This window comes from Tympanuchus pallidicinctus, unplaced genomic scaffold (genome assembly GCF_026119805.1).
Source record: "Tympanuchus pallidicinctus isolate F22 unplaced genomic scaffold, pur_lepc_1.0 scaffold39, whole genome shotgun sequence".
Taxonomy (NCBI): Eukaryota; Metazoa; Chordata; class Aves; order Galliformes; family Phasianidae; genus Tympanuchus; species Tympanuchus pallidicinctus.
This window is the reverse complement of record NW_026294757.1, coordinates 1,201,060-1,225,995: the sequence shown is the minus strand read 5'-3', so window position 1 is coordinate 1,225,995 and position 24,936 is coordinate 1,201,060. Positions and strand designations below refer to the sequence as shown.

The 24,936-nt window shown below is 55.6% G+C and overlaps 2 protein-coding genes across 5 annotated transcripts in view; both read left to right on the top strand.

The window, feature by feature from the left end:
- MLLT6 (MLLT6, PHD finger containing) overlaps positions 1-23,019 on the top strand; it is a 37,095-nt gene extending 14,076 nt beyond the window's left edge. For all 4 annotated transcript variants that reach the window (XM_052700060.1, XM_052700059.1, XM_052700058.1 and 1 more), the window contains 13 exons: positions 2,696-2,794; positions 8,395-8,569; positions 9,350-9,934; positions 11,315-11,499; positions 12,319-12,436; positions 15,746-15,812; positions 16,098-16,240; positions 16,527-16,715; positions 16,902-16,990; positions 17,378-17,733; positions 17,868-17,976; positions 19,262-19,645; positions 20,315-23,019. In XM_052700060.1, the coding sequence (XP_052556020.1) occupies positions 2,696-2,794; positions 8,395-8,569; positions 9,350-9,934; positions 11,315-11,499; positions 12,319-12,436; positions 15,746-15,812; positions 16,098-16,240; positions 16,527-16,715; positions 16,902-16,990; positions 17,378-17,733; positions 17,868-17,976; positions 19,262-19,645; positions 20,315-20,359 (2,544 nt within the window). In that variant the 3' untranslated portion in view covers positions 20,360-23,019. The remainder of the gene's footprint in view (positions 1-2,695; positions 2,795-8,394; positions 8,570-9,349; positions 9,935-11,314; positions 11,500-12,318; positions 12,437-15,745; positions 15,813-16,097; positions 16,241-16,526; positions 16,716-16,901; positions 16,991-17,377; positions 17,734-17,867; positions 17,977-19,261; positions 19,646-20,314) is intronic.
- A 1,174-nt stretch (positions 23,020-24,193) lies between these two features.
- On the top strand, positions 24,194-24,841 carry CISD3 (CDGSH iron sulfur domain 3). Its single transcript, XM_052700117.1, has 2 exons — positions 24,194-24,354; positions 24,450-24,841. The coding sequence occupies exons 1-2, from the start codon at positions 24,211-24,213 to the stop codon at positions 24,621-24,623; spliced, it is 318 nt and encodes a 105-aa protein (XP_052556077.1). The 5' UTR covers positions 24,194-24,210; the 3' UTR covers positions 24,624-24,841.
- The last annotated feature ends 95 nt before the right edge of the window (positions 24,842-24,936 follow it).

Below are 24,936 nucleotides of genomic sequence, written 5' to 3'. Positions count from 1 at the left end.
AGAGCCCACTTGGCTCTTCCCAGCTCCTGGCTCTGTCCATCCTCCTTCCCTGCCTCATCTACTTTTAATGATCCCATTGCCAGTGTCCAGCAGATTAGAAGAGGGGGCTCTGGGAAGGGGAGCCGGCAATGGGGGGAGCAGGAGGAACAGTGCACAACCCTTGTTGGCAGCAAGAGCTCCTGTTTCATTCCTTCTCTTCTGGTTGAGCTCGAAGGGAGATTGTGTGGCTGGCATTGCCTTGGCTTGGCTGTGCTCCCCCCCCTCCCACTATGGCCTGCCCTGCCCCATGCCCACATACCAAGCTCCAGCTGCTCAGCCCTGCATGGGGAGAGCTTATTTTCCACAAAGTTTGTTGCTGGATACAGGTTTGTGCTCTCTGCATGCCCACCTACTGCAGGGAGCACCCAGCAGCTGCAAGGTAGGGCTCAGCTTTGGCTTGCAAAGATGGGCTGTGGGCAGTGAGAGGTTTCCTGCACACGGTGCATCCTCTTTTTCTCCTCCTCCTCCTCCCCCTATGGGTTCTGCTTCATGGCATAGCTGTGCAGGTCTGGAAAGTTTCCTGGAAAGGTTTCCAGAGGAGCTCTGGGGAGTGCAGGGCACAGCAGAGCTGGGTGCAGAGCAGGCGCTCGAGAGGCAGGAGATGGTGCTGCTGCCCTCTGCTCCTCCTGCCCTCCCTTCTTTGCACCCTGTGGTTCTGGCAGGAAGTATTTGGAGCCTTCCAGTTCCTGGAGGGAACCCACAGCTGCTGGGGGAGGCCTGGGTTGCCTTAATGCATATGAGCATGCAGCCAGGAGGAACCGAGTCTGTTCCTGTCCCGTTGCCTTTGTGGGCATCACCATCCCACCAGCACCTCGCTCTGCCCACCTGCCGAGCCATGGCACTAATTACCAGGCCCATTTAACACGAGGCACTGCATTGCTCTGCTCCTCACAGGGCTGCAGTGGCGGAGCACGAAGGCTGCTCCCTGCAGGGCAGATCTGCAGTTTGTGTGCAGTTGCTCAGCACATGGAGAGAGGACCAGATCTTCAAAAGAGCTCCGTGTCCAGCGTTTATTATTTTGGAGAACGTGATGGTTTATTCAAGCATCTGAATGGGAACTGAGGCGTTCCAGAAATCTGGTCCCTATTGTGCAGGCAGGGCTCTTGCTGAATACGTACATATGTATGCACTCCTACAGAGAAGCAGAGCGCTGCTCAGTTGGCTGTTGCAGACTTTACCAGCAGTGAGGGGAGGCTGTTCAGCCAGGAGACAGGCAGCATTTTGGAGCTGGAGGATGTGAATTTGGCTGTTACCATCACTGTGACATTGTGGGAGGTTTCATGGCTCGCAGGCAGGATGTTCCTTCCTCTCCTTCCCCACGTGCTGTGTGTAGGTGTGTAGGCTCAGCATCAGAGCCGTGGTTTGGCCCTCTCTTGTCCCATCCTGACTGTGAAGTTAAATGATTCCAGCACTGGCTGGCTGGTACTGACAGCATCATGCTGTATTCCCCCCCTCTTGCACCTTCAAGGCTGAAATGCATCTGGGGGTCTGAAAGTGAGGGGATGAGTTCTGTGTTGTGAGGAGGTGTGCGGCTCCTGCCTTCGTTTCCATGGCTCTTGCAGTGTGTCCTGGTTTGAGAGCACTCATCCGGGTGGGATTGGGGTCCCCAGCTCCTCTTTCTGAATGTTGGAGAGCTGGGAGTTCTCTCATCCCATGCACCCTCACTTCCCAAGTTGTGGAATGAGATACAGATATTGAAAAGCTTTCTTGAGCTCATCAGCACTCTGCTGTGTGCTGTCAAGTGAATGCAAATGGTTGCTGCTGCATCCCATCCCTGCCATAGTGTGCTGGCAATGGTAGCCCCAAGGCTCTGAGTGCAGGAGGAAGCAATCTCCGTCTTCTGGAAAGTCCCTCCCATGTGATTGCTGTGTTCTGAACACATTCTTGAGGTGAGGATTCTGCTCCTGGGGTAAAACAGGCATGTGGGGGAGTGGGACCCTGCTTAGAGCCCATTCTCCAGATGATAGAAGCAGGGTGGGCAGGACTCGGTGTTCCTCAGCCCGTGATTTTTCCTTGGTTTGTGATTTGAAGAGTCCCATCTTTCAGGGATTTTGATGAGATAAAGAAGCAGGATGGAGGAATGAACCTGAATAGTCTGCCTGCAGTTCGATGGGCCCAGAGCAGCCGTTCTCTGCTGAGAGGGGAGGTGGGGAGGTGGGGAGGGTCTCTGGGTTGGCATCTCCGCTGTGTGAGCTCTTAACCTGTGCACGTGCAATGTGTGCTGAGGTCAGGATCCTCCCAATGGCTGCACAGGGTGGATGTGAGAAACCTTCCAAGAAGGTAAGAGAGTGAGGTTAAGGGGCACAGAGCCCCAGTTGGGGAAAATAGCAAAAGGAAAGCTCAGGTTGCTTGGAATCAGGCAGAGCTTGTTAAATCCTTCCCTATCTTCTCGAGAGCATGAACTGATTCGGGGGCTTCTGTTGATATTCTGCGCTCCAGATGTTGGCTGCAGCTGGAGCAGAGATGGTGGGACACTGCCAAGCTGGGATGTGGGGGAAGGGACTTTGGGCTCTAGTGGATGGGTGGGGAAGGAAAGAGGAATATGAATGTATGGTTGTAAATCCACCCCTACACACCCTCCTTTCTTTTCCCTTACAACCGCTATTCTCAGCAGAGGAAAAATAAGCCTTCCAGTGCTCTCTGATTTCTTTTGCAGAGTCGTAAGGACAAAGAAAGACCCAAACAGAAGCACAAAAAACGTCCAGAATCTCCCACCAGCCTTCCAACACCCACGGTGCCCATCGCTGCAGAAAAGGTACTGAGCCCAGGAAAGGGTGAGAGAGGGAGGGGAGGGGGAACCCGCACTCCTATAGGAGGTGGGACGGAGGATGCAGAGGGGCAGAGAAAGAGCTTTTTGTCCGTTGTTTGTGATTCCTGATTCGTTCTCACTCTGCTCCCACCTCGGGGATTTGGCACAGCAGCTGCCTGGGTGTCTGTCAGCACTGACAGTGCAGTGATGGAGCTGCAAGCGCCCGCCTGTTCTGCAGCAGATGTTCAGATTTAAAGCTCTCGCAGAACAGATAAATATCCATGATTTGGCCTTTCCTGCTGCCACGCAGTAAACAGCTGAGGCAGGTAGGTAAACGAGGCAAGGCTTAGGGGAGGAGCTGCTCTCCTTTGTTAGTCTGGGTCCTTCTGGGGTAGGATTGAAGAGGATTTGCTGTGTGGGGCCAAGCCTGGAGCAGGGAGGAGATGCAGGAGAGAGCTGAGATGGCACAGTCAGTCTCAAGGGGCCTCAGGCTGGGAGACACAGCTGGATGGAAGGAAGAAATAGCGTCTGAGCTTCAGTCTGAGCTTCAGTCACTCCTGGTTTCTCTGTACTCGTATCAAGGAGCTCAGCTCTGGCTTTGGGGGAGCAGCAGATTCACCCAGTTAACAGAGCTGTTGGGAACTGACGGCCTAAGAAGATTATTTTCAAGCTAAACTGGAATCCAAAACCTGGCTTCTGGGCAGCTGAAGTGGTGGCACACAATTACCCACTGTCTCCTCAAAGCCCTGCCAGACTTTACAAACAAGGATGGAAAGGTGAACTCAGTTTGACAGGCAGCTTGCAACTCTGGAAGCTAAAATGCAGGGGATCCTGATGACTGTAGCCGTGCTTGAGTGACAGCATTTTGGTGTTACTGTAATTCCTCATAACAGAGAGCATTTCCCTTGCTTTTTTATTTCTTTTTTGTGTGTGCAAAGTTTCTCAAAGCATTGTTCAAACTCTGCTACCCAAAGCACCCACTCTGGATCCAATGCTGCAAAGCCTGGGTGAGGCTTTCTGGATGCTTGCACCAATGCAGCGTGGCAGTCCTTATGTAAGACCTTGAGACACGCTGATGCAATACATCCAAACAGGTTTTCTCTTTGGAGCCCCAGCCATCTTTGTCCTTCTTTAAGTCTTGGATAGCACTGCTCACCCCAGCAGAGTGCATTGGGGTACATGCAGCAAGCAAGAAGCTGGCACTGCTGGTGTGACAGTGCAGAAGAGCGCAGTGGGGATTCCCACTTCCCCATTTCCTCAGGCAGCCTGGCCTCTGCTGCCCATCTTTCTTTAATTTTGCAATGCAGATTTATTTCTCCGTTCCAATTCTCACCTGCTGCGTTGTCCACCCCGTGTTCCCCTCTTGAACCCTTTAGCTGTGAAGATGCTTTGATGTGGTTTCAGTCTTCCTCTTGAAATCAGTCGTGTTACACCTCTGGCTTCTGCCAGAGTTCTGAACCTCTCACTGAAGTGCTTCCCTGTGTCTTTTAGGAATCTGAATACCATTCATATCTGTTGCTTGGGCCCAGCCAAGCTCCTGTGCTGTCACTGCCTCTCTCTGCTTTGGGCTGTGAGCACACTGAAGCACAGAAGTGACCTCAGCTCTCGTGTACACTGGAAACTGAGAGTGTGAACTTCCAGCGTGGAAATGATTCTTCATGACACCTCTGAGCCCTTCCCCTGCCTCCAGCTTATGTCCTTGTGCAGTGTGGATGGCATTGCTCTCAGAGAGGGGCAGATCCTGGGGCATCCTCATGAGAGCATGAAAACCCCCCCGAGGTGCTCGTGGAGGGGCTTGGGGATGCTTTTGCAGTGGGATGGGTTGCAAGGAATGGATCTGTGAGGTGCAGTCACTCATGGTCGTGCTGGTTGCTTCCAGCTCCTGCAGACTTTCGGGGGAGCACGAGACAGGCAGGAACCACCCCTCCCCTCTGTGTAATGCTCTCTGGCTGTGTTAGTTTCTAGCTGTTTCATGTGGCCCATCCAAACCTTCGAAAACACTGCCAGCTCGTTATGCTTTGGAAAAGCCTCTTGGAAAGATGGTATCCGCAGAGTGAGCTCAGGGCAGAGGAGGGTTTCTTGCCAGCACAGTGGCTCACCAGCAAACCTTTGCTCTGCCAAGCAGCAGTCTCTGCTCTCAGGGTCGGTCTGTGTAGCTGGGGCTCCGTGCTGGCTGCATGGGTTAGCAGGCACAGCAAGCAGCACGCTGCAAGCCCTCACCTTCCCCCTGCAAACCCCCCTGGGGAGCCGTCCTGCCGCTCTCTGTTGCACTTGCAGTAAATCTGCAGGCTTGCAAGCCACCCCAGCTGCCTCCTTCTGCCAGCTGCAGCCATCACAATCACTTGTTGACACACACACACATGCTACGTGTTTGGAGCTGCAACATCTGGCTTTCTCTGGGGTTTGTAATGGAAGTGGCGGATGCTGGGGGCTCCCCGCACCCACGCGGCCATCAGGTGCCGGAGGAGGTCGAGGGGGTGGTCCTGAGGTTTTGCAGTGTGATTTAAGCTCTGGGGGTCTGCCAGCAGGCCTGGAGCTGACAGATGTTGGGAACCTCTGCACCGTGCCTTGCTCAGGCAGATCCAGTAGCTGGGATGGGGCAGGGGTTGTTCTGGTTCCCCTCTGCTCGTCAAAGTGCATCTCAGCATTAGATGTTTGCAGAGAGCCTTTCAGCATCCCTCATCCTGACACGGGTATGAATTTCCCAGAGGCATCAGGGAGCAAAAAATACAGCCTTCAGCCCATTTCCATCGTGCCTATAAGGAGCACAGCACGGTGCTGGCTGTGAGCAGCTCGGGCACTGATGCTGCAGCTCATCCAGGCGCCGCAGCCCAGAGCTCCCAATAGAGATGTGTTTGACCTCTGCTGAGCAATCTGGTTTGGAAGGGCAGCTGATGCACGCAGCCTGCCCGAGTGGCTGCTCCAACACGTCGCATCTCCTGCTCTCAGTGCATTGTTCCTTGTTTGCATCCTCCCTGCTTCTCCTCGCCAGTAGTTTAATCCAGGGCAAAGCAGCTCTGCGTTTTCCACGCTGCACAGCCTCCCCCCACCCCCTTCTGCCTTCCGTCAGTGGTTCCCTCTAGGAGCTCGTCCCTCCAATCAGAAGGCAAAGAGATGCTCTTCTGATTTCCCATCAATAAATTAATGAATGAAGAGCGCTCGGGTGCTGCACAGTGTCACAGAGAGGCCAGCAAACAGGTACAGCCCCACGGGGACAGCGAGTGCCGGGGGGAGGAGGTGAATGCATGCCTGTGCTCTGTGCAGTGTGGCTGGAGCAGGAGTTCCCCTCCTGTCACCTCCAGCTGGGGCAGCAGGTTTGTCCTGCTGATGTTTTTCCCTCTCGGATGCTTAAAACAGCTCCTCAAAATGGAACTGCTGCCTCATTTTGAAAGGGTGCTCTCGCTTCCTCTGTGCTTCTCTGTTGGTTTTTGGTGTTGTTCCCCCCCTTCTGCTGCATGCTCTCCCCCTTGCGCACCTGTTTGCAAAGCACACAAACCAGTGGTGTGTCTACACGTAAATGCTGGAGGAAAGGCGATGGTGCAGAGGTCGGGGCTTCTGTTTCTATGCAATGCAAGCAGCTGGCATGCAGGCTTTTCTCCAGCCCTGCTTCCTCCAGCTGGAGGATCTCCTTCATTAGGGATGCGGTGGGATGGCAGCCCTCGTTACTGTTATTAATATTGGCACTCCCCATTGGGTCACGGCTGTGTTGCACTTGGCAATCCATGTGTGTGTCCTGGAAGGCTGCAGTGCCACACAGAGCTCCTTGGGGCAAAGCAGAGAGGAAACAGAGGCGCAGAGGGGGGGAAGGGATTGAATTTGGGGGCTCAGGCCCTTGCCCCGTGCGCAGGCTCTGTGTGGTGAGGGGTTCCTGGTGACACCATGCAGATCCGTTTGGCAAATGCTGTGCAGGACACGTGATAAAATCCTGCTCCCCAAATGTGTGTGTGTGGGGGGGGGGGTCCATCAGAGCAGCCTGTGGGTCCAAGCAACCCTGCAGGTGGGTTTCTGCCCTCACCGCTGCCCCCTCAGCCTCTCTCCCCCTCCTTTTGCTTTTCTTTCTTTTCTTTTTTTTTTTTTTTTTGCCTTTAATTTTGCAATTAAGATTTATTCCCCAGCTCAGATTTCCCCCCTCCCACCCTGCAGTAATTCACTGCTTGCCCTGCACTCCCTTCCTGACGCTCCCCATTTAGAACATGTCCTCTCATGCGGTTTCCCTCTGCCCTTCTGTGGCCTCGTGCACCTTGTGTGAAGCTCCACAGAGGTAAATTTATGGGGCTGGGGGGGGGGGATGCGGGGCTTTGCATTTGTGCTGAGGCATGAGCCATCTCGTTGCTGTGACTTCCCATAGCCCCCAGACACCTCTCTCCTTTCCCCCCCTCGAGGCAGATGTGGAAAGTCAGAAAGATTTTCGTGCTCCCTCTGAGGTCGTAAATCAGGAAGGCTTAATCTCCTACATCCAGGAGTCTGTGATGAGAAAATACAGATTCCCCCCTTCTCCCCCCACCCTAATTTCCACCACTCCCTTCCTCCTGTCTTTCATATTCCCGGCACATCTGGTGCGCGTTAGGCAGCCAGCTGTTGCATTGTGCAGAGTGATGAAACCATGTGGGAGGAATGGGGAAAGATTTCTATCTGGGCACTGAAGGAGCATCGCCAGCCCTTTTTGCTTTAGCTCTCCCCGAGAAGAGGTCACCTGGAATCAATGCCAGGAAGGTATTGTGCTTCTCTGTGTCTTCCTTCTATCTGCTGCCATTACAAAATAAAGGGCGTTTGCACTGATGTGCAGCTGTTGCGTTTGGGGCTGTGGCCGTCAGGTTGGAGCAATATCTAATATCCATTTGCTTGCAGAAATACCTTGCAAGAAGTGATCTTTGCTGCTCTTTTGGCTTTGAAGTGATGTGAAGGTGAAGCTGTCACCTCCCAGTGTGGCTGCCCCAAGGGATCTGGTTTTCCATCCATTCCACCCCCCCTTGCTCAGCTCCCACACTTCTCTCTCTCTCACTCCAAGCTCCTGGATTTCCCAGCATCTGCCCGGCTTCTTCACCCCCTGCTTCCCTGCCTCCTGCAGGCTTACAGGGGGTTTGGGCAGCATCTGTTGTTAGATGGTCAGATGCTGTGCAAAGTATGTGCTGCAGTAGAGGTGGAGCTCCCTGGAACGGCAGCAAGAGGTGGTGTGAAACTCATTGCAACTCCCATTGCAGCAGCAGGACGGCCGGGTTCTTGCAGGTGGAGTGACCTGGTGCAGAGAGCTGCACACCTGAGGGATGCAGCTGAGACGTGCATTTGAATTGCAGCCAGTTTCAGATTGTGTTTGGACCGAACAACCCTCTGAGCGTGGGTGCTTCGCTGCGGTGCCTGTGCTGTCGGTGCCCTGTTTCATTTCCTGCAGTTAGATGGGATGAGCGTAATCCCCGAGTTACAAAGACTGGTGCCACCAAGGAGCAGCAGAGAGGGATGCTGTTGTTCTCCTGGGGGTAACGTGAGCTGGCCTTGGCTCTGCGGGCAGAGAGAGCAATTACTTCTCTTAAGGGGAAATTGGTAAAAAGAGCCCCTGCTGTGGCCACATCTGGTTCAAGTGAGTCACCTCCGTGTTTGCTGCTTGCCAGGGCTCCACCAGCCACCATGAGGGGAGCAAAGAGACCTCAGAGGTCGGGAGATCAGAGGTGAAAGGCAAGAAGTCCTCGAGTCATGGCAGCAGCCACAAGGGGAAGAAGACGGGGAGCGGGAAGAACTCGGCTGGGTTCAGCTCTGCATCTTCCAGCAGCACCTTCCAGCCTGCAGGTAAGGGGTGAAGGAGGAGTGAGGGTGAAGGGGGGAATGGTTTGCTTTGATTCTCGTTGGTATCTCTGTATCAGTTCAGCAGGGCATCAGTTCAGAGCCCGTGCTTTGTGACTGATTGCACTTTAACCCCTTTGAGCAGAAGGGGGAAGGTGTCGTTGCCCCTTGCTCTGTGCATGGGGGGAAGAACTGTGTCTGATGCTGCAGCCCTGCTCCTGCGTGCGCCTTCTGCACCGCAAGGGAAAGCAGATCCAGATGTCTGAGCAGAGGGAGGAGGAAAGGGATGCTTGCTCAGGCAATGTGGGCAGCACCTGCCTCCGCCTCCATAGGTGGGACTGTCTGCAGCAGTGCTGTAAAGAGTGCTGGGGGAGAGGCCTGAGCCACGACCTGATAGCTCCATACGCCAGAGCTTTGAGCTGATACCTAACAGGGCTCCCATCTGCTCAAATTTTTTTTATTATTATTATTTTTTTGAGCTGTTGCCAGAACTGCTTGCAGGTTTCATCCCCTGGGACTCTGGTTGGGGCTGGAAGAAGGGTGATGGTGCAGGAGAGCAAACACATGTGGGTTTGGGTGGGGTGAAGCCGCTGCTGTGCACCTCTGGTGCTTTCTAGAGAGCATCAGAGCAGCTGGGCAGGGCTGGAAGGTGGCAGAGATGTCCGTCAGCTCGGTGAGCAGCCTGTGACCAAGGAGCTGCCCTCTGACCGTGCTCTCATTGCACCGTGGGCTGTGTTATTGCCACCACAAGCCTTCTTATGTCTGCTTCCCCTCTTCCTCCCCCAGGCACCTCCTGCAGCTCCTTGCAATGCTCCCAGGATTTCATGGCGTTCCCCAAGCTAGAGCAGGACGACGAGAAGTACCGCAAGCCCGTCTCCTCCTCTTCGTCTTCCCACTGCTCCCCGCTGTATGAAGGCCAGAAGGGGGACATCTTTGAGCAGAAGGTGATCTTCTCAGGCTTCGGGTCCATCATGCGCTTTTCCACCTCTGCTGTGAGCCAGCCGAGGGGCCGCGATGCTTCCCCTGTGGATTACAAAGCCTCAAACCCCATCGGTGGCCCTTCAGCAACAGGCAGCGCTGCCACAAGCAGCAGCCACAAGCGTATGCCATCCCTCAGCATGGAAGAGGGAGAGGTGCTGAAGGAAAAGAAGCACAAAGGCAGCAAGAAAAACAAGCACGGGCCTGGCAGGCCAAAAGGGGGCAAAAGCAAAGAGATGTTGGGTGCCCAGCTGGCTGGGTCCACGTCGACATCCTCGTCGCCGTTCTCTGGAGGTTCTCTCGTCAGCTCCAGCATCAGCAACTCTTCGCGGCCCTTCAGCCACACGGGGAACCTGCCCAGCCTCAGCTTGGAGTCCCCGCTGCTGAGTTCAGGTATGTTTCCCCCCGAGGGCTCCAGGTGTGCTCCTCCCAGCCCTGCTCCCTTCAGCATCACGTCTGTCTGGTGCCTGAACCTGCCTCTGCACACTGTCCGGTCCCCATCCATCACTCCCAGGAGCTCTAAGAACCCACCTCCAGTCTTCTGTTCCCATCCTGGTCCCCATGGTTCCCATCTTCATCTGCATGCTTGTTGGAACTGGGCTCATTTCAAGCCTGTCTTGCTCAAGTGCTGGAAAACCTCAGCGAGTCAAAGCTTCCTTTCTAAAGCGATGCAGACAGGGATATTCCCAGGCCAAATTGGAGCAACCGCCATCTGACCCCAAATGAGGGATTCTCAGGAGTGGTTCAAGCTTAACCCTTCTTTAAAAAGCAAAACCTTTCATCCTGCTGTGGCCACATCCACATAGGGTTGGAGGATGGGCACACCATTAACGCTGCAGAGAGGCTGTCTGCTGCCCCTGGCCTGGGAAGCCAAATCCTGAGCCCTGATCTGGCTTGGGAAGGGTGAGAGCAGTGGGATGTGCGGCAGGAAGGGGTTAAGGCAGCATGCAGGGGAGGGGCCTGCAGCTCCAGGCTGAGGTTTGACACTGTTCTGGCAGCAGAACTTGTCATCGGTCTATTGTGGGTTGTTTGCAGATGCTCCAATTTAGGTCAGATTGCAAAGGGGGGGGGGGTGAGGGGTGGGTTTAATTCTGCTGCATGCACCCAGGAGCTGCGGCCCATTTGTTTGCATTGCCTGAGAGCGGAGAGGAACTGCAAGAATCATTGCAGCCTCCTCCACCATTACAACCTGAGGCCAATCTTTTTCTTTTTTTTTTTTCCCCTCTCCCCCTGGAACAACAAAGGAACGTTTCAGAGAGGAAGAGGCTGCCAGGGCCTGCCCTCTCCCTGCTCATTCTCCCATTCTTCTGCAGAGGGATGTTGGCAGAACCAGCGCTGGGCTGTGTGCCTGTGCAGCAGCTCCTTCCTCGTCCCTCCTCGTCCCCCCTAACCCGTTCCTCTGTCCCTCTCCCTCCTCAGTCCCCGAGGGCAGTGGAAGGGATCAGGTTAACTCGGCACCAGTGCTGTCCCTTGGCTGTGGGTCTCCCTTCTGTCACCCACGTGTGGCTTTGGTGAGTCACTCAGCGCTGCTGTTTCTCAGTCCGACTGTATCGGGGTGCAGCAGGCAAACGAGGAGGGAAGGCTGGAAAACTTTGACACCTTTTGACAGGGCTGTCATTGCTCTGGGCCACGAGATGCTGAGGTGTTCATCCCACGTGGTCCTTCTGCAGTGCCACCCTCCCTTGCAGCGATGCGCCCTGCAGCGCACCAGCAGCCCCCAGGCCTTGCTGCTGCTGGGAGCCTGCATCTCCAACACGTTTCCTCCCCTCGCAGGGATCTACACCAGTAACAAGGACCCTATTTCCCACGGGGGTGGAGTGCTCCGCGCTGTTTGCAGCACACCCCTCTCCTCCAGCCTTCTGGCACACCAGGGCACCGCTTCCATCCCGCCGCTCAACCGCTCTCCTTTCGCGAGCACCATCCCCACCTCCTCCTCCTCCTCCGTCTCCACCACGCAGGTAAGAGCCCTGGGAGCAGGGTGGGCTGTTGTTCAGGAGGGCGCTGCACTGAGCAGGGCTGGTTTGTGGGCACAGAGGAGCTGCTTTTTCCCTTCCTTTGCTTTGGAAGGGAGCTGCCAGCTGCACCTTCCTTTGGCATCACTTAAAAGATGCAGACGGAGAAAGTTGCAGGCAGTTTGGCATCACAGCAACAAAGTTCCCTTGTCTGATTTACTTTAGTCTGGAGACTACGCTGTTCTGTTGGGTTTTTATACCTGAAAGATTGCAGGAGCGGCATAACCCTGAATCTATGGTTGCTACAGCTCAGAATATCACTCAATGCACACAACAAACCCTGTGTCCAGGGCCCCCTGAGGATGCTTACAGCCACTTTGGGGCGAGAGGAATTGCAGCCCGATGGCTCATTACCTCCACTGCCAGTACGAGGAGCACAGCTCAGGTGGCAGAGATGTGTGCTGTGTCCCTGCTGCTCGCCACCAGTGCCAGCCCTCCGGCACGGGGAGCTCAGTGGGAGGCATCTCAGCTGGGTGGGCTGCACGCGTGCCAGCGCACGGAGCCCCGTCCTTTGTTGGGAGCTGGTGCTGAGAGGTGTTTTACAGGGAGGAGAGAGTTAGTTTTACAGCTGCAGCGTTACTCAGCCTGTTCAGACCTCTTGGCACGGAGATGGGGCTGGGAAGATTTTCAGCTGTCTGCTGGGACTTCCAGGGAGATATTTTTAACACTCTCTCTCATGACCGAGCCGAGTTCAAGAAGTAATCTCTCCCTTTCCCTCCCTCCTTTCTCTCCCTCCCCACCCTCCCACCTCCTATTGCCATGCAGGTGTTCTCTCTGGCAGGTTCCACGTTCAGCCTCCCCTCCTCGCATATTTTTGGAAGCCCCCTCACATCTGGGCTGTCCATCAACCCGCTCTTAAATCAGTCGGAAAGCAGCCGGGCAGGTACGTGAATCAGAAGGTATGTGAGCCTGGGCTCCTGGAGGGATCTCCCTGGAGGAGTCAAGAGAACAGCATCCATAGTTGTCCATCTGCCCCCCCCCCCTGCTTGCTCCCACCCCACAGATGTGGCATACAGGGCCAGCAAAGAGGCACGGTGGCTTTTCCCCCTGTTTGCCCCATCCAGCCCTGTAGGAACAACATTTGCTGCTCTGTGATGCGCGTCCCTGGAATTGCAAGAATGGAAATCTTTCCCTCCTTCCACACCCCAAAGGTTTCCTTTTCCCAAAGATTTGGTGCCTTTTCACCAACTGAAGCTGGGCAAACCAGCTGAAGAACTGTTCTGAGCTTTTGCATATTCAAAATCCTCTGAAGGGCCTTTTTGTTGTTGTTTAAAACACTCTTAATTTTCATCTTCCAGTCCTGTTTTGAGTTACTTTCTGCTCTTCCCCTTTGGCTTTCTCATGAAATGCAGCAGAATCTGCTGTTTTCCACTTCCAAACACGAACGTGCCAAGCACCGAATTGCTTACAACTGCTCATTTTTTCCCACCAAGGCAAATCCATTTTTCTTGGAAAGCTGCCTGGTTCATAAGCAGGAAACTTGAAGCATCGTAAGGCTTTTTTTTTCTTCTTTTTTTCCGAGCAGAACCGGCCTGCCTTTCAGTTTGCTCTGTAGTTCAGCAAAAGCAGTTAGCAGCGCTCGTGCTTAGCCCAGAAATGCTGGCAGCTCAGCATGTTGGATGCTGGACCCGTGGAGGTAAAGCTCTGCCCAGCATCACGTGGAGCAATGAGGGCTCGGAATGGCACAGAGCTCAGTAGGGATCACCCTGAGCTCTCTGGTTAATCCACGGTGCCCTTATTTGCCTTAACCAGCGTGCATGCCTGCATGTAAAGCACGAGGGAATGCGTGTGTTCACGTGTGAGCCTCTGGAAGCTGCCTGTGTGTTGTCTGCGTGTCTCTGTGTGTTGCTGGCAGTGTTGTGTCTGCATGAGTGCGATGGGAAGTGCAATGAGTGCGCTGCTGACACCAGTGGAGTCAGGGCTGCAGGAGCTGCGAGCCAGGAGTGGTCACCTGGAATGGAGGAGGGAAGGGGATGATTCCAAGAGTTATTCCTCCCCCGTGGCCATCAGCGAGAGAGAGGAGAGGACCCCGCTGCCACTTCTCTGGGCCGTCATTGTGGCGAGGTGCTGACAGCAGGAGGAAGCAAATGGGCTTTCAGGAGCAGCCTTGTGGTTCAGGCTGAGCAGCCCGGCTTCAGCTCCAGCCCTGCGGCCGATGATGGATGAAGCAGGCAGGCAGAGCCGTCCCTGCTCAGTTTCCATCTCCAAAATTGCTCTTTTGGGTTGAGTGGGATCCTTCTGATTGCAGGCAGCCTTCAGAACAGCTCCTGTTGTTTGTCACCTTTAAAGGTTCTCTATCACCATCTCCTCTCTGCAGCAGCAGAGAGTCGGAGGCTCCGGGTCGGAGGCCATTAAGCCAAATTCCTTTCTTTTTTTTCTTTTCTCCCCCCTTTTTTTTTTTTCCAGTGGGATTAATTAACATGCATTAAACCTCCTTTGCAGCCATTTTCACTTAAAACTGTGACGACTGCTTTAATCCCAAGTCGTTAACAAGGTGGCTGTGACGTTTTAAGTGTTCCTGCCTTGTCTTTCATACAGATTACCTTTCCTGGGAGTGTCCGTGTAGACAGATCCCCTGCAGACATAGCTTTCATTGCCCTGATATTCGAGTCCTTCACAACTTTAATGTGATGTAGGAAAACGGTGTTATCCTGTCTTACAGATGGAGGAACCGAAAAAACTGTTATCCCTGATGCAGGTTGATACCAGAGTGCCTTTGGCAATGCAAAAAGTCTGATTCCTATCTTCCCACTCCCTCAGCTCCTGTCTGGTTCATCCACCCACTGCTTGTCCTGGATCCTGCCTCACCACGATGACAGCCCAAATGCATTTATCTCCCGTGGCTGTTTCAGAGCCTCTTTTTCATCCTTGTTGCCCTGCAAAGGGCTGCCTCTGTTTGATAACTCAGTTATCTCCCAGACTTGCAGCCAACAGAATGGTGTTGGCCAGGAGATAGCTGAGCGTGGAGCTTCAGAATCACATGTATGGACACGGCTGCAGGAAAACAAGGCAGCAACAAGCAGACAGGCAGAGCTTGGCTGAGTGCTGGTCTGCTTGCATGTTAAACCTGTTGTGGCACAGCTGCATGCCATGGGATGTGGATGTGTTCTGAAGGGTTTAGGGGTGAAAATGATACTGAGATGAACTGCTGTGGTGGGACTGCTCCCAGGAGCTGAGGAAGGCTCCGTGCTTCGTGGCACCCCCTAAATCCAGCCTTGTTGGCCTTGTTTCCATGTGTCCTTACACCAGCACATCGCTGCAGTGGCTTCTCCCCATGTGGGCTGACCAGGTGTAGTTGGTGGCTGAGAAAGCACCACCATATGGGCGAGGGGCTGAGGGCTGCTCTCATTCCTACAAGCCTTGCTCTTGTATTGCTGGTAACCAATGCCCCGCTCGGGGCATGGTGGTGTAAATCACAGTGCTTTGCAGTGCTCCCTGCGGGAGACTTCCTGGATTCCTGCACATGAGAAACATCTCTTCTTGTGTGAGGAAGAGGAGGGGCAGCCAGGCGTCGGGGTGGGCTGCCCCCACTACACCTGGGTTGCCCAGAGCAACACTAGCATGTGCTGAGGGGCTGCAAACAGCAGATAAATCCTCCTCGTTCTCGGTGACTGTTTGGATAGGAGATGTCTCACACACGAGCACAGCAGCATCATAGGGGAGTGGGGCACTGGAACAGACTGCCAAAGAGCTGTTGGTGCCCCATCACTGAGGGGGAGGCTCTAGGCAGCCTGAACTGGGGTGGGTTGGGGGCAGCCCGATTAGGGCAGGGGTTGGAACTAAATGATCTTTAAGGCCACTTCCAACGGGAGCCGTCCTGTATGATGTGGAAAGGCTGGAGGAGCGCAGCCGGCTTGGGGCAGGGATGCTGGAGGCTCAGAGAGCCGAGCGTATCCGTGCCCGCGAATCGTCCTCAGCAAAGCGAGCATCCTCAGCTCGGTGATCACAGCCTTCCTTCTACCCGGACAACCGGGCAGCACCCAGCCGTGACCTTCCTTGGGTGACACTCGGGGACACGCGGCCCCTCCTCCGTCGCCTCCCCCCGGGGGCGGGGGCTTTGCGGGCTCTGCGTGACGCAAAGGTTCGGCCGGGCTGCTCGGTGCTCCCATCTAGCGGGGACAGCCCGGCTGCGGGCACCTGCAGCACCGAGCGCTTATGAACGGGGTGCCTCTCTGTGCTTCTCCCCATCCAGAGCCCGACCTGGAGGACTGCAGTTTCGGCTGCCGAGGGACTTCGCCCCAGGAGAGTCTCTCTTCCATGTGAGTGAGCTTCGGGTGCTCCGGGAGCCGTGGAGGAGATGGGGGCGGGGGGAGGTGGGTTAGACGGGGTGGGGAAGGAAGGCTCGTGTCCTCCTCCTGGGGAAGGCGTGGGGCCGCTCCGGCAGCTGGGCAGGTAGAAACGAGGGATCTGCTCCTGAAGAAGGGATGAGAAGAGCAGAGCTGGGAGGGGTGTGGAAGAGCTGCGGGGAGAAGGGAGGGGAGGAGCGCGGTGCAGATGAGGGGTTCTGACTGCATTCCCCCCCCCCCCCCCCCCCCCCCCCGCAGGTCCCCCATCAGCAGCCTGCCGACCCTCTTTGACCAGACGGTGTCCTGTAGCAGCAGCGGGCAGCTGGAAAATGTCCCCCAGGCCACCCCCAACATCGAGCAGCTGCTGGAGAAGCAGGGCAATGGGGAAGCTGGCGTTAACAGTGAGTCACTGTGGGGGGGGGGGGGGGGAAGGGGCTGCGGGAGGAGCGATCCTTGGGTGAGTTTTGGGGGGGTTTTGCCCTTAAAAAACGGAGCCAGGCTGGGGGATGAAGCACTGACCTGTGGTGTGGGGAGGAGCTGGCAGTGGGGCTGCGTTCTGAGGGCCGACCTTCCCTCGCTGTGCTCTAATTGCAGCACCCCTGTGTGCTCCCCCTTCTCCTCTCCCCTCTGTCCCCCCATCTCCTCCCCGGATTCCATCCCTCCTCCCCCTGTGTCGTTCCATTGCAGTTGTAGAGATGCTCAAAGCTCTGCACTCGCTGCAGAAGGAGAACCAGCGGCTCCAGGAGCAGATCATGACGCTGACAGCCAAGAAGGAACGTTTGCAGCTCCTCAACGTCCAGCTCTCTGTCCCTTTCCCGGTGGTGACCAGCAGCAACGGGCCTGGCAGCCAAACCCATTACATCCTGCCCAGCAACGGTGAGGGGCGGTGGGAAGCATCGCTCTGTGCCCCCTTATAGGAAGTCCTGGGGTGGGCAGGGGTGGGTCGAGGCAGGGAGGATCTGACCCATTTATGTGGCTGCAGCCACTGGTGGCAGAGCCATTGCTGTGGCAACGTCAGGCTCCACCCCTGACTCTCTGTTCTCACTTCTTTCCTCCTTATAGTGTGCAACAATGATTCCCTGAGCATCAGCAAGAGCCCCCCCTGCAAGAACAGCTTTGGGATTGAGAACTCGCTCTCCACTTCCTCTGAGGTACACGGGGGTCACACGTCCCCCAGCCAGCTGGGAAGGGACTGGGGAGGGAGCAGAGCAGTGCAGTGCCAGTGCTCTGACTTGGTGTCCAGCTCACAAAGCCTCGTAGCCGAGGCCCAGAAACCAGGCTTCTTTCTCTGGAGTTGCTCATTCTCAGTGCTGAGGGTTGCTGAGCCTGCAGGCGAGAGGTGAGAGTGCTTCCAGGCTATTCCAGCCACGCTGTTAGAGATCCTGCAAAGCACATCTGAGTTCTGGGACCTCTCTGAGCATACGCCTGCACTTGCACTCACAGCCCCCTTCCCACCTCCAGCTCCATCCCCCCCAGAGCTGAGCCAACCTTTCACAAGCTGCCCCAGTCCGATGCTCTTATGTCCGTTTCTCCCCCAGGACCCTCATTCAGGTTGCCCCAGCAGGAGCAGCTCTTCCCTGTCCTTCCACAGCACTCCTCCACCCCTGCCCATGCTGCAGCAGAGTCCTGCCTCGCTACCCCTTCCCGGGGTGCAGCAGGTGAATGGCCTGGCCAGGGTGGCAGGCAGCGGGCTGGGGGGTGGCACCACTGCCAGCCACAGCCTCTCCACGGTGCCCATGGTGGACGGCCTGATGGGGACCGTGGCAGGAGGTCAGCAGATGCCCATCAACGGGATCCTGGGGAATCTGAACGGAGCTCAGGCCGCCCAGCCTCCAAGCGCGCTGACGCAGGCGAGCGGCCCTCCGACCTTGCAGCTCTCCACCAGCCTGAGCAGGTGAGGACGGGGAGCTCGCGGGGACAGCCGGGCCCTTTCCAGCAGAGGTTTAGCACCGGGAGGGAGGGAGGGATCCTTGCACACGCAGGGCCAAGGCGGGCTGCGCTGATGCTGGCCGCTCCGCTCCCTTGCAGCATGCCGAGCCTGAGTCCCCTGACGGAGCAGCAGCGGCACGTCTTGCACCAACACGAGCAGCAGCTCCAGCAGCTCCAGCAGCTCCTGACTTCTCAACCGCTTAATCCGGTAAGCGTGCCTGCTGGCACCTTCTGTCTGATGAACTTTTTAATGGGGAAGGCCCTGGAGCTGGGATGGGAAGCGTTGCTCCCTCCTGCAGCCGAGCCTCCCTTGCGGCCGTGTGCGTTCTCCCCATCTTGGTGCTGCTGCGGGTGGAGCGAGGAGGAAAGCTGCAGGCAGGAAGGTGTGGAGGGGGCAGATAGGGGTGTGGGCTTTGTTGTACAAAGGAGAAAAGTTTCATCTGTGTTTCCCACACCCTGAGGGTGTGAGAGCACAGCAAAGCTAAGCCAAGGTGAAAGCAGGAGCACTGTTACCTCCTCCTGCCGAGTGAATGCAAACCGTGTCTGCTCCTGCTGCAGATACACCAAGGAACTGCTTAGCTGTGAGGCAGGCGAGCCGTGCCTGGGCACACTGACATGGAGAACTGGATGTGGGGTCAGGAGGAGGGCTGGGCAGCTGCTCTGAGGGTCCGACCCCATCCTCCTTGGGGGAAACAGCAGCAGGCAGCCGTGGGAAGGCTGCACAGACGGATGGTGAACAGAACCTGGAGTGTTTGAGAGCTGCATTCGCTCACCCTGCAGCCACTCCATGCTGCCCCTCGCTGCCGTGCGGTCACACAGGAGCGCTGACAGCTCCCGTCAATGAAGCTCTGCTCATTTATGTCTCCCATGAACTCGGCCCCCTGCTTTGCACAGATTTCTGGGTCAGGCTATTTATAACCAGGGAAAAAGCAAATTTCCAAAGGCTTCTCTTTGCAGCGGCTGATGTCACCGTGTCATCAGCTGCATCCCTATGGGCATGGAAACAAAGTCAGCTCTCAGCGCGCCGCATTGGTCGATGGTTGCTATAGTGACTTCTGCAGTTCAGTTGGGTGCCAGGGCATCCCTCCAGGCTCAGGTGTGCTGTGGTCCTCGTCCCCAGAGCCTGGCTCATTCAGATCCACCCTGGGCTGCAGCAGAACGGGCTGGGAGGGGAAAGCAGCACCCAGCATAGAAATCCAGGGTAAGGAGTGCAGCAGATTTAAAATCCACGGATTGGTTATTTGGAAAGCACTTAGTGGATATGCGTGTCCACACTTCAGGAACAGATAGGGTCAGAGAGGCGATGAGCACAGGATGCTAACGAGTAAAACAAATGGTTCCTCTCTGTACCTGTAGGGATGTGATGAAGGGGACTTTTGCCTTATCCCCATCCACAGCGTACTGATAAGGCGCCTGGCTTCTTTGCCTTAGGTGTCACCCCTTCTCGAGCCTTTTGTCCCTCCTTTGATGACTCTCCTCGCCTTTCCCCGCAGGAGCAGCAGGCCCTGGTGTTCCAGATGATGCAGCAAATCCAGCAGAAGAGGGAGCTGCAGCGGCTGCAGATGACGAGCTCATCCCAGCTATCCATGAGCAGCCTCCTGGCAGCCACCTCCACCCCCCTCCTGCACTCCAGCACCAGCGCCCCGATGACCTCGGCCCCCCAGCAGCCCCCCAACAGCAGCTCCCTCATGGCCTCCCTCTCCCCCCAGCAGCTCAACCCTAGCAATGCCCTCCTGGCTCCACCACAGGCCACCCCACCGCTCAGCGCTCCTGGGAGCAGCCTCATGGCTTCGGGGACAGGCATCCCTCCCGTCCTCACAGCACAGACTAACCCGTTTCTCAACCTGCAGGCTGATGGCAACACCCCAAAAGGAACGGTGCGTATGCTGCTAGCGCTCCCCTAAACCCCACTGAGCTCCTGGTGCCGGGCGCCGGGCGCCGCACTTAACGTGGGGGAAACCAGGGCACCACGTGGGCAGCAGAGCCGGGGCGCTCCGCTGGCTTTGTGCCCTTCTGAGTAGCCACTGTCACGTCCTGACAGACCTCCAAGGACTTCTGTAGGCCCAAGGCAGGGCTGTAGGTGGGCACAGAGGCTCCCAGGGCACCCTTGCTGAGACGTGGATGGGTAGAGTGCCCTTTGCAGTGCCAGCCCTCGTGACGGAACGCAGAGGTGACTGCGTGCTGAGACCCAGGGTTTAGAAAGGAGTCTTGCACCCGAGAGGAGAGGTCTGCAGCCTCTCTGTAAAGCATCCTTGTACTGCGACACCAGCATCGAGGGATGGGGCGATACTTTTGCGATTCCTCCATCCCTCCCCTGGCCTGTGTTTGTATCCAGAAGGTCCAGCTCTGGTTGGAGACGCTTAGGAGCAGGCAGAGGGGAAGCCTAGGGCTCCCTGGTGTGTCTGTTGCTCTCGGTGGAGCCTGAGAGGTGGCAGTGAGCAGGGCCAGCTTGGCAGCACAGCAGAGCTCTCTGTTTCTGCCCCTCCGGTACTGATACCTGTCTCCTCTGCGTTTCTCTTTCTGTTTTGTTTTGTTTTGTTTTAAAGAACATGAATGAAAAGGGAGCTCCTCTTACCCAAGACAAGGGCTAAGCTCCCTCTCACCCTGAACAAACCAGCAGCCAACTCCTCTCAGCCAGGGGGAATGTGGCTTTCCACAGTCAGCAGCTTTGGTACTGTTAGAGCAATGAGCACAAGGCTTCCGAGAAGCATTTCCTGCTGCTGGGCAATGCCAAGAGGTGCTTTGGAAGACAGTCCGTCTCCGACCAAGCCCTGCTATCGGGAGGAGCAAAGGTGGGGGGCAGCTTTGCCACGCTGCTCCGTGCCCCACGTGCTCAGAGCGAAGCCGTGTTTCCAGACAGAGTAGAGGAGAGTTAACACCGCGTGCCACCAACTGCTGTGAGCACAGGAGCGTGTTCTGTGTGTGCACTGAGAGCACGGAGCATCCTCAGCCGAGAGCTTGGTGGAGGGGGGGGCACCCCCTGCTGAGGACACTGGTGTGCAGTGCAGGGGGACGTGGAGGTGCCCTCGGAGGCAGCGCTGGATGGGACCCACCTGGGGATGCTGTGGTGGTACCTACGTGGTCTGCTCCTTCCCGCTGGGGAGGTGAAGATGTTCCACAGCTGTGATTTCTCGCCTGCTGGGCCCTTGGGATGCTCTTGGGAGCCGTCACACGATGCCCTTTACACCTCAGCTGGATGCAGCCCCAGCCTGAAGGACACGGGTGGTGGAGCGATGGGTGAGGAGTGGTGTTTGGAGAGCTGCAAGCTGCTGCTGCTGTAAAGGACGCGGCCACGCAGCTGCTGGTGGGTCAGTGCTGTGCTTGGGGCGTGAAAAGCACATTCCTGCTCCTCGTGCTGCCTCTCTTTCCTTCCAAGATGTCCAAAGCCCGACGTTCAGCTTGCAGAAAGGGGCTGTGGTCGGTGTTGCCCCATCTCAGCCATCTCCTGAAGGCGCGTTGAATCTGGCTCTTACATCCCAAGCTGAGCAACAGAAACGTGTGTGCATGGAAAAGACAGCCCCAGTCGTGGTGCATCCTTTCCCCACCACAAATCGTTCCAGTCTGGCAAAAAAAAACAACCAAACCAACAGAAAACCAACCCCAAGGAACGGCGTTCTTCCATGTGTCTTAGGCACTGAGAGAGGGGATCTCCAAGCAGCAGGGCGTCGTTGAGCTCCACGTTGGGGCATTGGAGCCTTTGTTCTCTTCCACCTTTTGACCTTAACTCCGTCTCACAGTCCAGAACCTCAGCGAGGAGCTTCTGCTTCTGAGCCCAGATGTCACAGATGGACGGCAGGGCAGGTGGGGCTGCTCTGAAGGTGGGGAGCATTACGTCAAACGTAGACGTGCTCCCCCTTTTCCTCTTCCCAGTTCTCCTGGGGGGGGGGAGGTAGGGGACAGGGGTAAAAACTCCAGCAGACAGAAGCTCCGAGGGTCTTAAAATGCAACACGTGGGCAGACCTGAATCTTTTTCAGCACATTCCCACTGCCCCTAACTGGTTTGCACTATTCGAATTTGTCAGCAGTGGGTCTGTGCTGATGGGAATAGAAGGCTGGTGGTGGGCAGATCTCATCCGTGATGTCTTTATTTTATTTTATTTTTTATTTTTTCTTATTTTGGTTTGGTTTGTTGCTTGCTGTTTGGGAAATGATCGCCTCGAGGGTTGGATAAAGCTAAAGACCAGAGGGAAAAGCTCCATTCTGATCTGCCGTTCTGCAAACAGGGCAGCACGCAGCCGTCTGCTCGGAAATACATTGTACACCGTTTGGATTTCAATTCTTGAAATGCAGAAAAGCTGACGTTTTAACAAGGTTAGGAAGGATGGGGATGGCAGCTAACAAGGAAAAATCGAACCCGAGGACAAAAAAGCTCCCCCTCCTCGTGGTCCCTGCAGCGCAGCCCCAGCTCTGAGCACCTCCTCCCCGTTGCATCCATTGGGGCTGGGGATCCGCCAGCAGCTGTGAGCTCTGCCTGCTGCTGCTGTGCTCACCTGGGGCTCTGATTCAATTCTGACGACGCTTCTTTTTCTTTTTTGTTTGTTTTTTTTTCCACTGGGAGGCCCCTATGGGGAGGTGCCGCCTGCTGCCCCGCTTCCCCGGGCGCATGCAGGCTGCTGCAGAGCGGAGCCACGTCCCAGCTCTGCAGGGAAAGACTCGGGAGCAGGAGGGGAGCAGGGACGGAAAGGGCTCGATGGGTTCCAGCGGCGTGGCTCTGATCAGCAAATCAAAGCCCTTGCTTGGATCCGTGGCTCAGCACCGCGATGCTGAGCGCCAGCGGGAAGCCGTGGGGTCAGGAGAGGCTCGTAGGGCAGGTGAGAGCCCCGCAGATAAAGCACTTACACATTCCTCGGGGCTCTTGCTGAGGTGCCAGCCCCTCTCAAGGCCCCTCCTGCACCCTGAGGTCCCTTTGGGCAACGGAGGGGGGGGGGGGTCGGCAGCGAGCACCCGTATGGCTGTGAAGAGAGGAGGAGGAGGAGGAAGGAAAAGAAAAGCTAAAGATGAGCTGTGTTTCAGTTGCACTGGGGTACGTTTCTTTACCCATTTTGATGCTAATGTCTCATTTAGTACGTTGCATGTGTCTTTCTTTTGTTTTGTTCTGTTTCGGTTTTGTTTTTGTTTTTGTTTTTTTTTTTTAATTAAATAAAAGAGGAAAAATGTGTATATTTTTGGCAATTTAAGGTAATGTAGCTAAGATATATTTTTTTCACGCTGCTTGACTGTTCTTTATTATAATAAATAATATTAATATGAACGTGGGAGGCGTCGTTAATGCACCTGAGGGGGTGCAGCTGCTCACAGCCCCAGCTCCCCAAAGCTGGAAGGGTCTCAGGCTCAGTCCGTGGGGACACAGCAACACTTTTGGGGTGGCACAAAAGCTCTCGTTGCCCCGTTTGTCTGCAGAGCTGCTGCACAGCACGCAGCGCCCCGTGCAGGGGGCGAGAAGGGCTTTGCAGTTGTGCAAGGACACCGAAGCTGGGCTCCTCCAGTGCAGCAGTCCTTGCAGCCCAGGTGAGCAGCTTGCATTGCTCTGCTGCTTGCCGGTGCCCTCGGCGTTGCACTGCAGTTGCTTGAAAGGGTGAAGCAGCAGCTTTCCAGCAGCAGGCCTGAATGCACAGCTCACAGGTGTCCTCTTGTCCCCTGTTTTCCGGGCAGGAAAGTTGGAGGGACAGCAAGGAGGTTTGGGAACAGCTGGAGAAGGGAAAAACAGGATAGGAAAAGGAAAAGAAAAGGGAAGGGGGAGGAGAAAAGGGAAAGAAAAGGAAAAGGAGAAAAAGAAAGAAGAAAATGGGGGGGAAAATGAAAGAAAAAAAAAAAAGATGAAAGACGTGAAAAAGAAAAAAAAAAGAAGAAAGAAAAAAAGGGAGGGGGAGAAGAAAAAGATGAAGAAGAAAGGAAAAAATGGGGAAAAAGAAGAGGGGGGAAAAAAAAGAAAAAAGAAGAGGAAAAAAGGGTGGAGGAAGGAAAAAAAAGATGAAAAAATGAAATAAAAGAAAAAGAAGAAAAAAAGGAAAAAAAGATGAAAAAAGAAAAGAAATTAAAACAAATAAATAAATGGGAAAAAAAAGAAAGGGAAAAAATAAATAAAGGGAAAAAGAGAAAGGAAAAAGGAAAAGAAAAGAAAGAAAAAGATGAAAAAAAAAAAGGGGGGGAGGAAAAAGAGGAAAAGAAAGAAAAAAGAAAAAAAAGAAGGGAAAAAAGAGAAAAAAAAAAAAGAAGGGAAATAAAGAGAAAATGAAGGGGGAAAAAAGAGGGAAAAATAAGGGGTAGAAAGAGAGAAAAAGAAAGGAAAAAAAAGAAGGAAAAATAAGGGGTAAAAAGAGAGAAAAAGAAGGGAAAAAAGAAAGAAGAAGGAGGAAGAAAAGAGAGAAAAAGGAGAGGAGGAGGCGGGGCGGCCGCTGTGACGCGGCAGATCCGAAGTTCCGGCCGTTCCGGGCGCTGCGGGATGGCGGCGGTGCGGCGCGGGGCGGCCGCGCTGGCGGCCCGGCTGAGGGCTGCGCTCTTCCCCCGCATCGCGTTTCCGTACCGCGTGGAGCTGAAGCAGGGAAAGAAATACGCGTGGTGTTCGTGCGGGCACAGCAGGGCGCAGGTGTGCGGCCGAGGGCCGGGCCGGAAGGGTTGCGGGATGGGTGCGGGGTCCAGCAGTTTTCCTCTCAGAACCGCGGCTTTTTTTTTGCTTCTCAGCCGTTCTGCGACGGCACGCACCGCACCTCGGCTCCGGACAGCGTTCCGCTGCGTTTCACGGCGGAGGCGGACGAGAAAGTGTGGCTGTGCGGCTGCAAACGGACCCGCAGCCCCCCCCGGTGCGACGGCAGCCACCTACGGCTGTGGGAGGCGGGGAGAGGAGCCCGGCGCTGAGCTCCGTTGCTGGGCTCCCTCCTCACCTCCGTGACCGCAACCCGGCCGGGCACCCCGTAGGGACGCAGCCCCTGTGATTGCGGTTGGTCCCGGAGTCTGCGTGGGGCTGAGCGGCATTTATTGCGCTTCCTGAGCTGGGGCGTAATGCGAATGTTTGCCTGATAACTGTATGGGATGTTGCAAATATATGATGGGATGTGACGGCAGGTGGGATGCGAGCACACGGAGCTGCTTGGTTTGGAGCTTAGAGGGGAAAAAACGCACGCGGGGGAGAAGAGGGGGGGCCGGGGGGTCCTGCAGCATCGCGGTGCAG

What these genes read in the sequence shown, in the direction of transcription:
- CISD3 (XM_052700117.1), top strand. Translation starts at nt 24,211, where the DNA reads ATGGCGGCGGTGCGGCGCGGGGCGGCCGCGCTGGCGGCCCGGCTGAGG. An exon ending in GCGGGCACAGCAGGGCGCAG is followed by an intron (nt 24,355 to 24,449) that starts GTGTGCGGCCGA and finishes TTTGCTTCTCAG; the next exon opens with CCGTTCTGCGACGGCACGCA.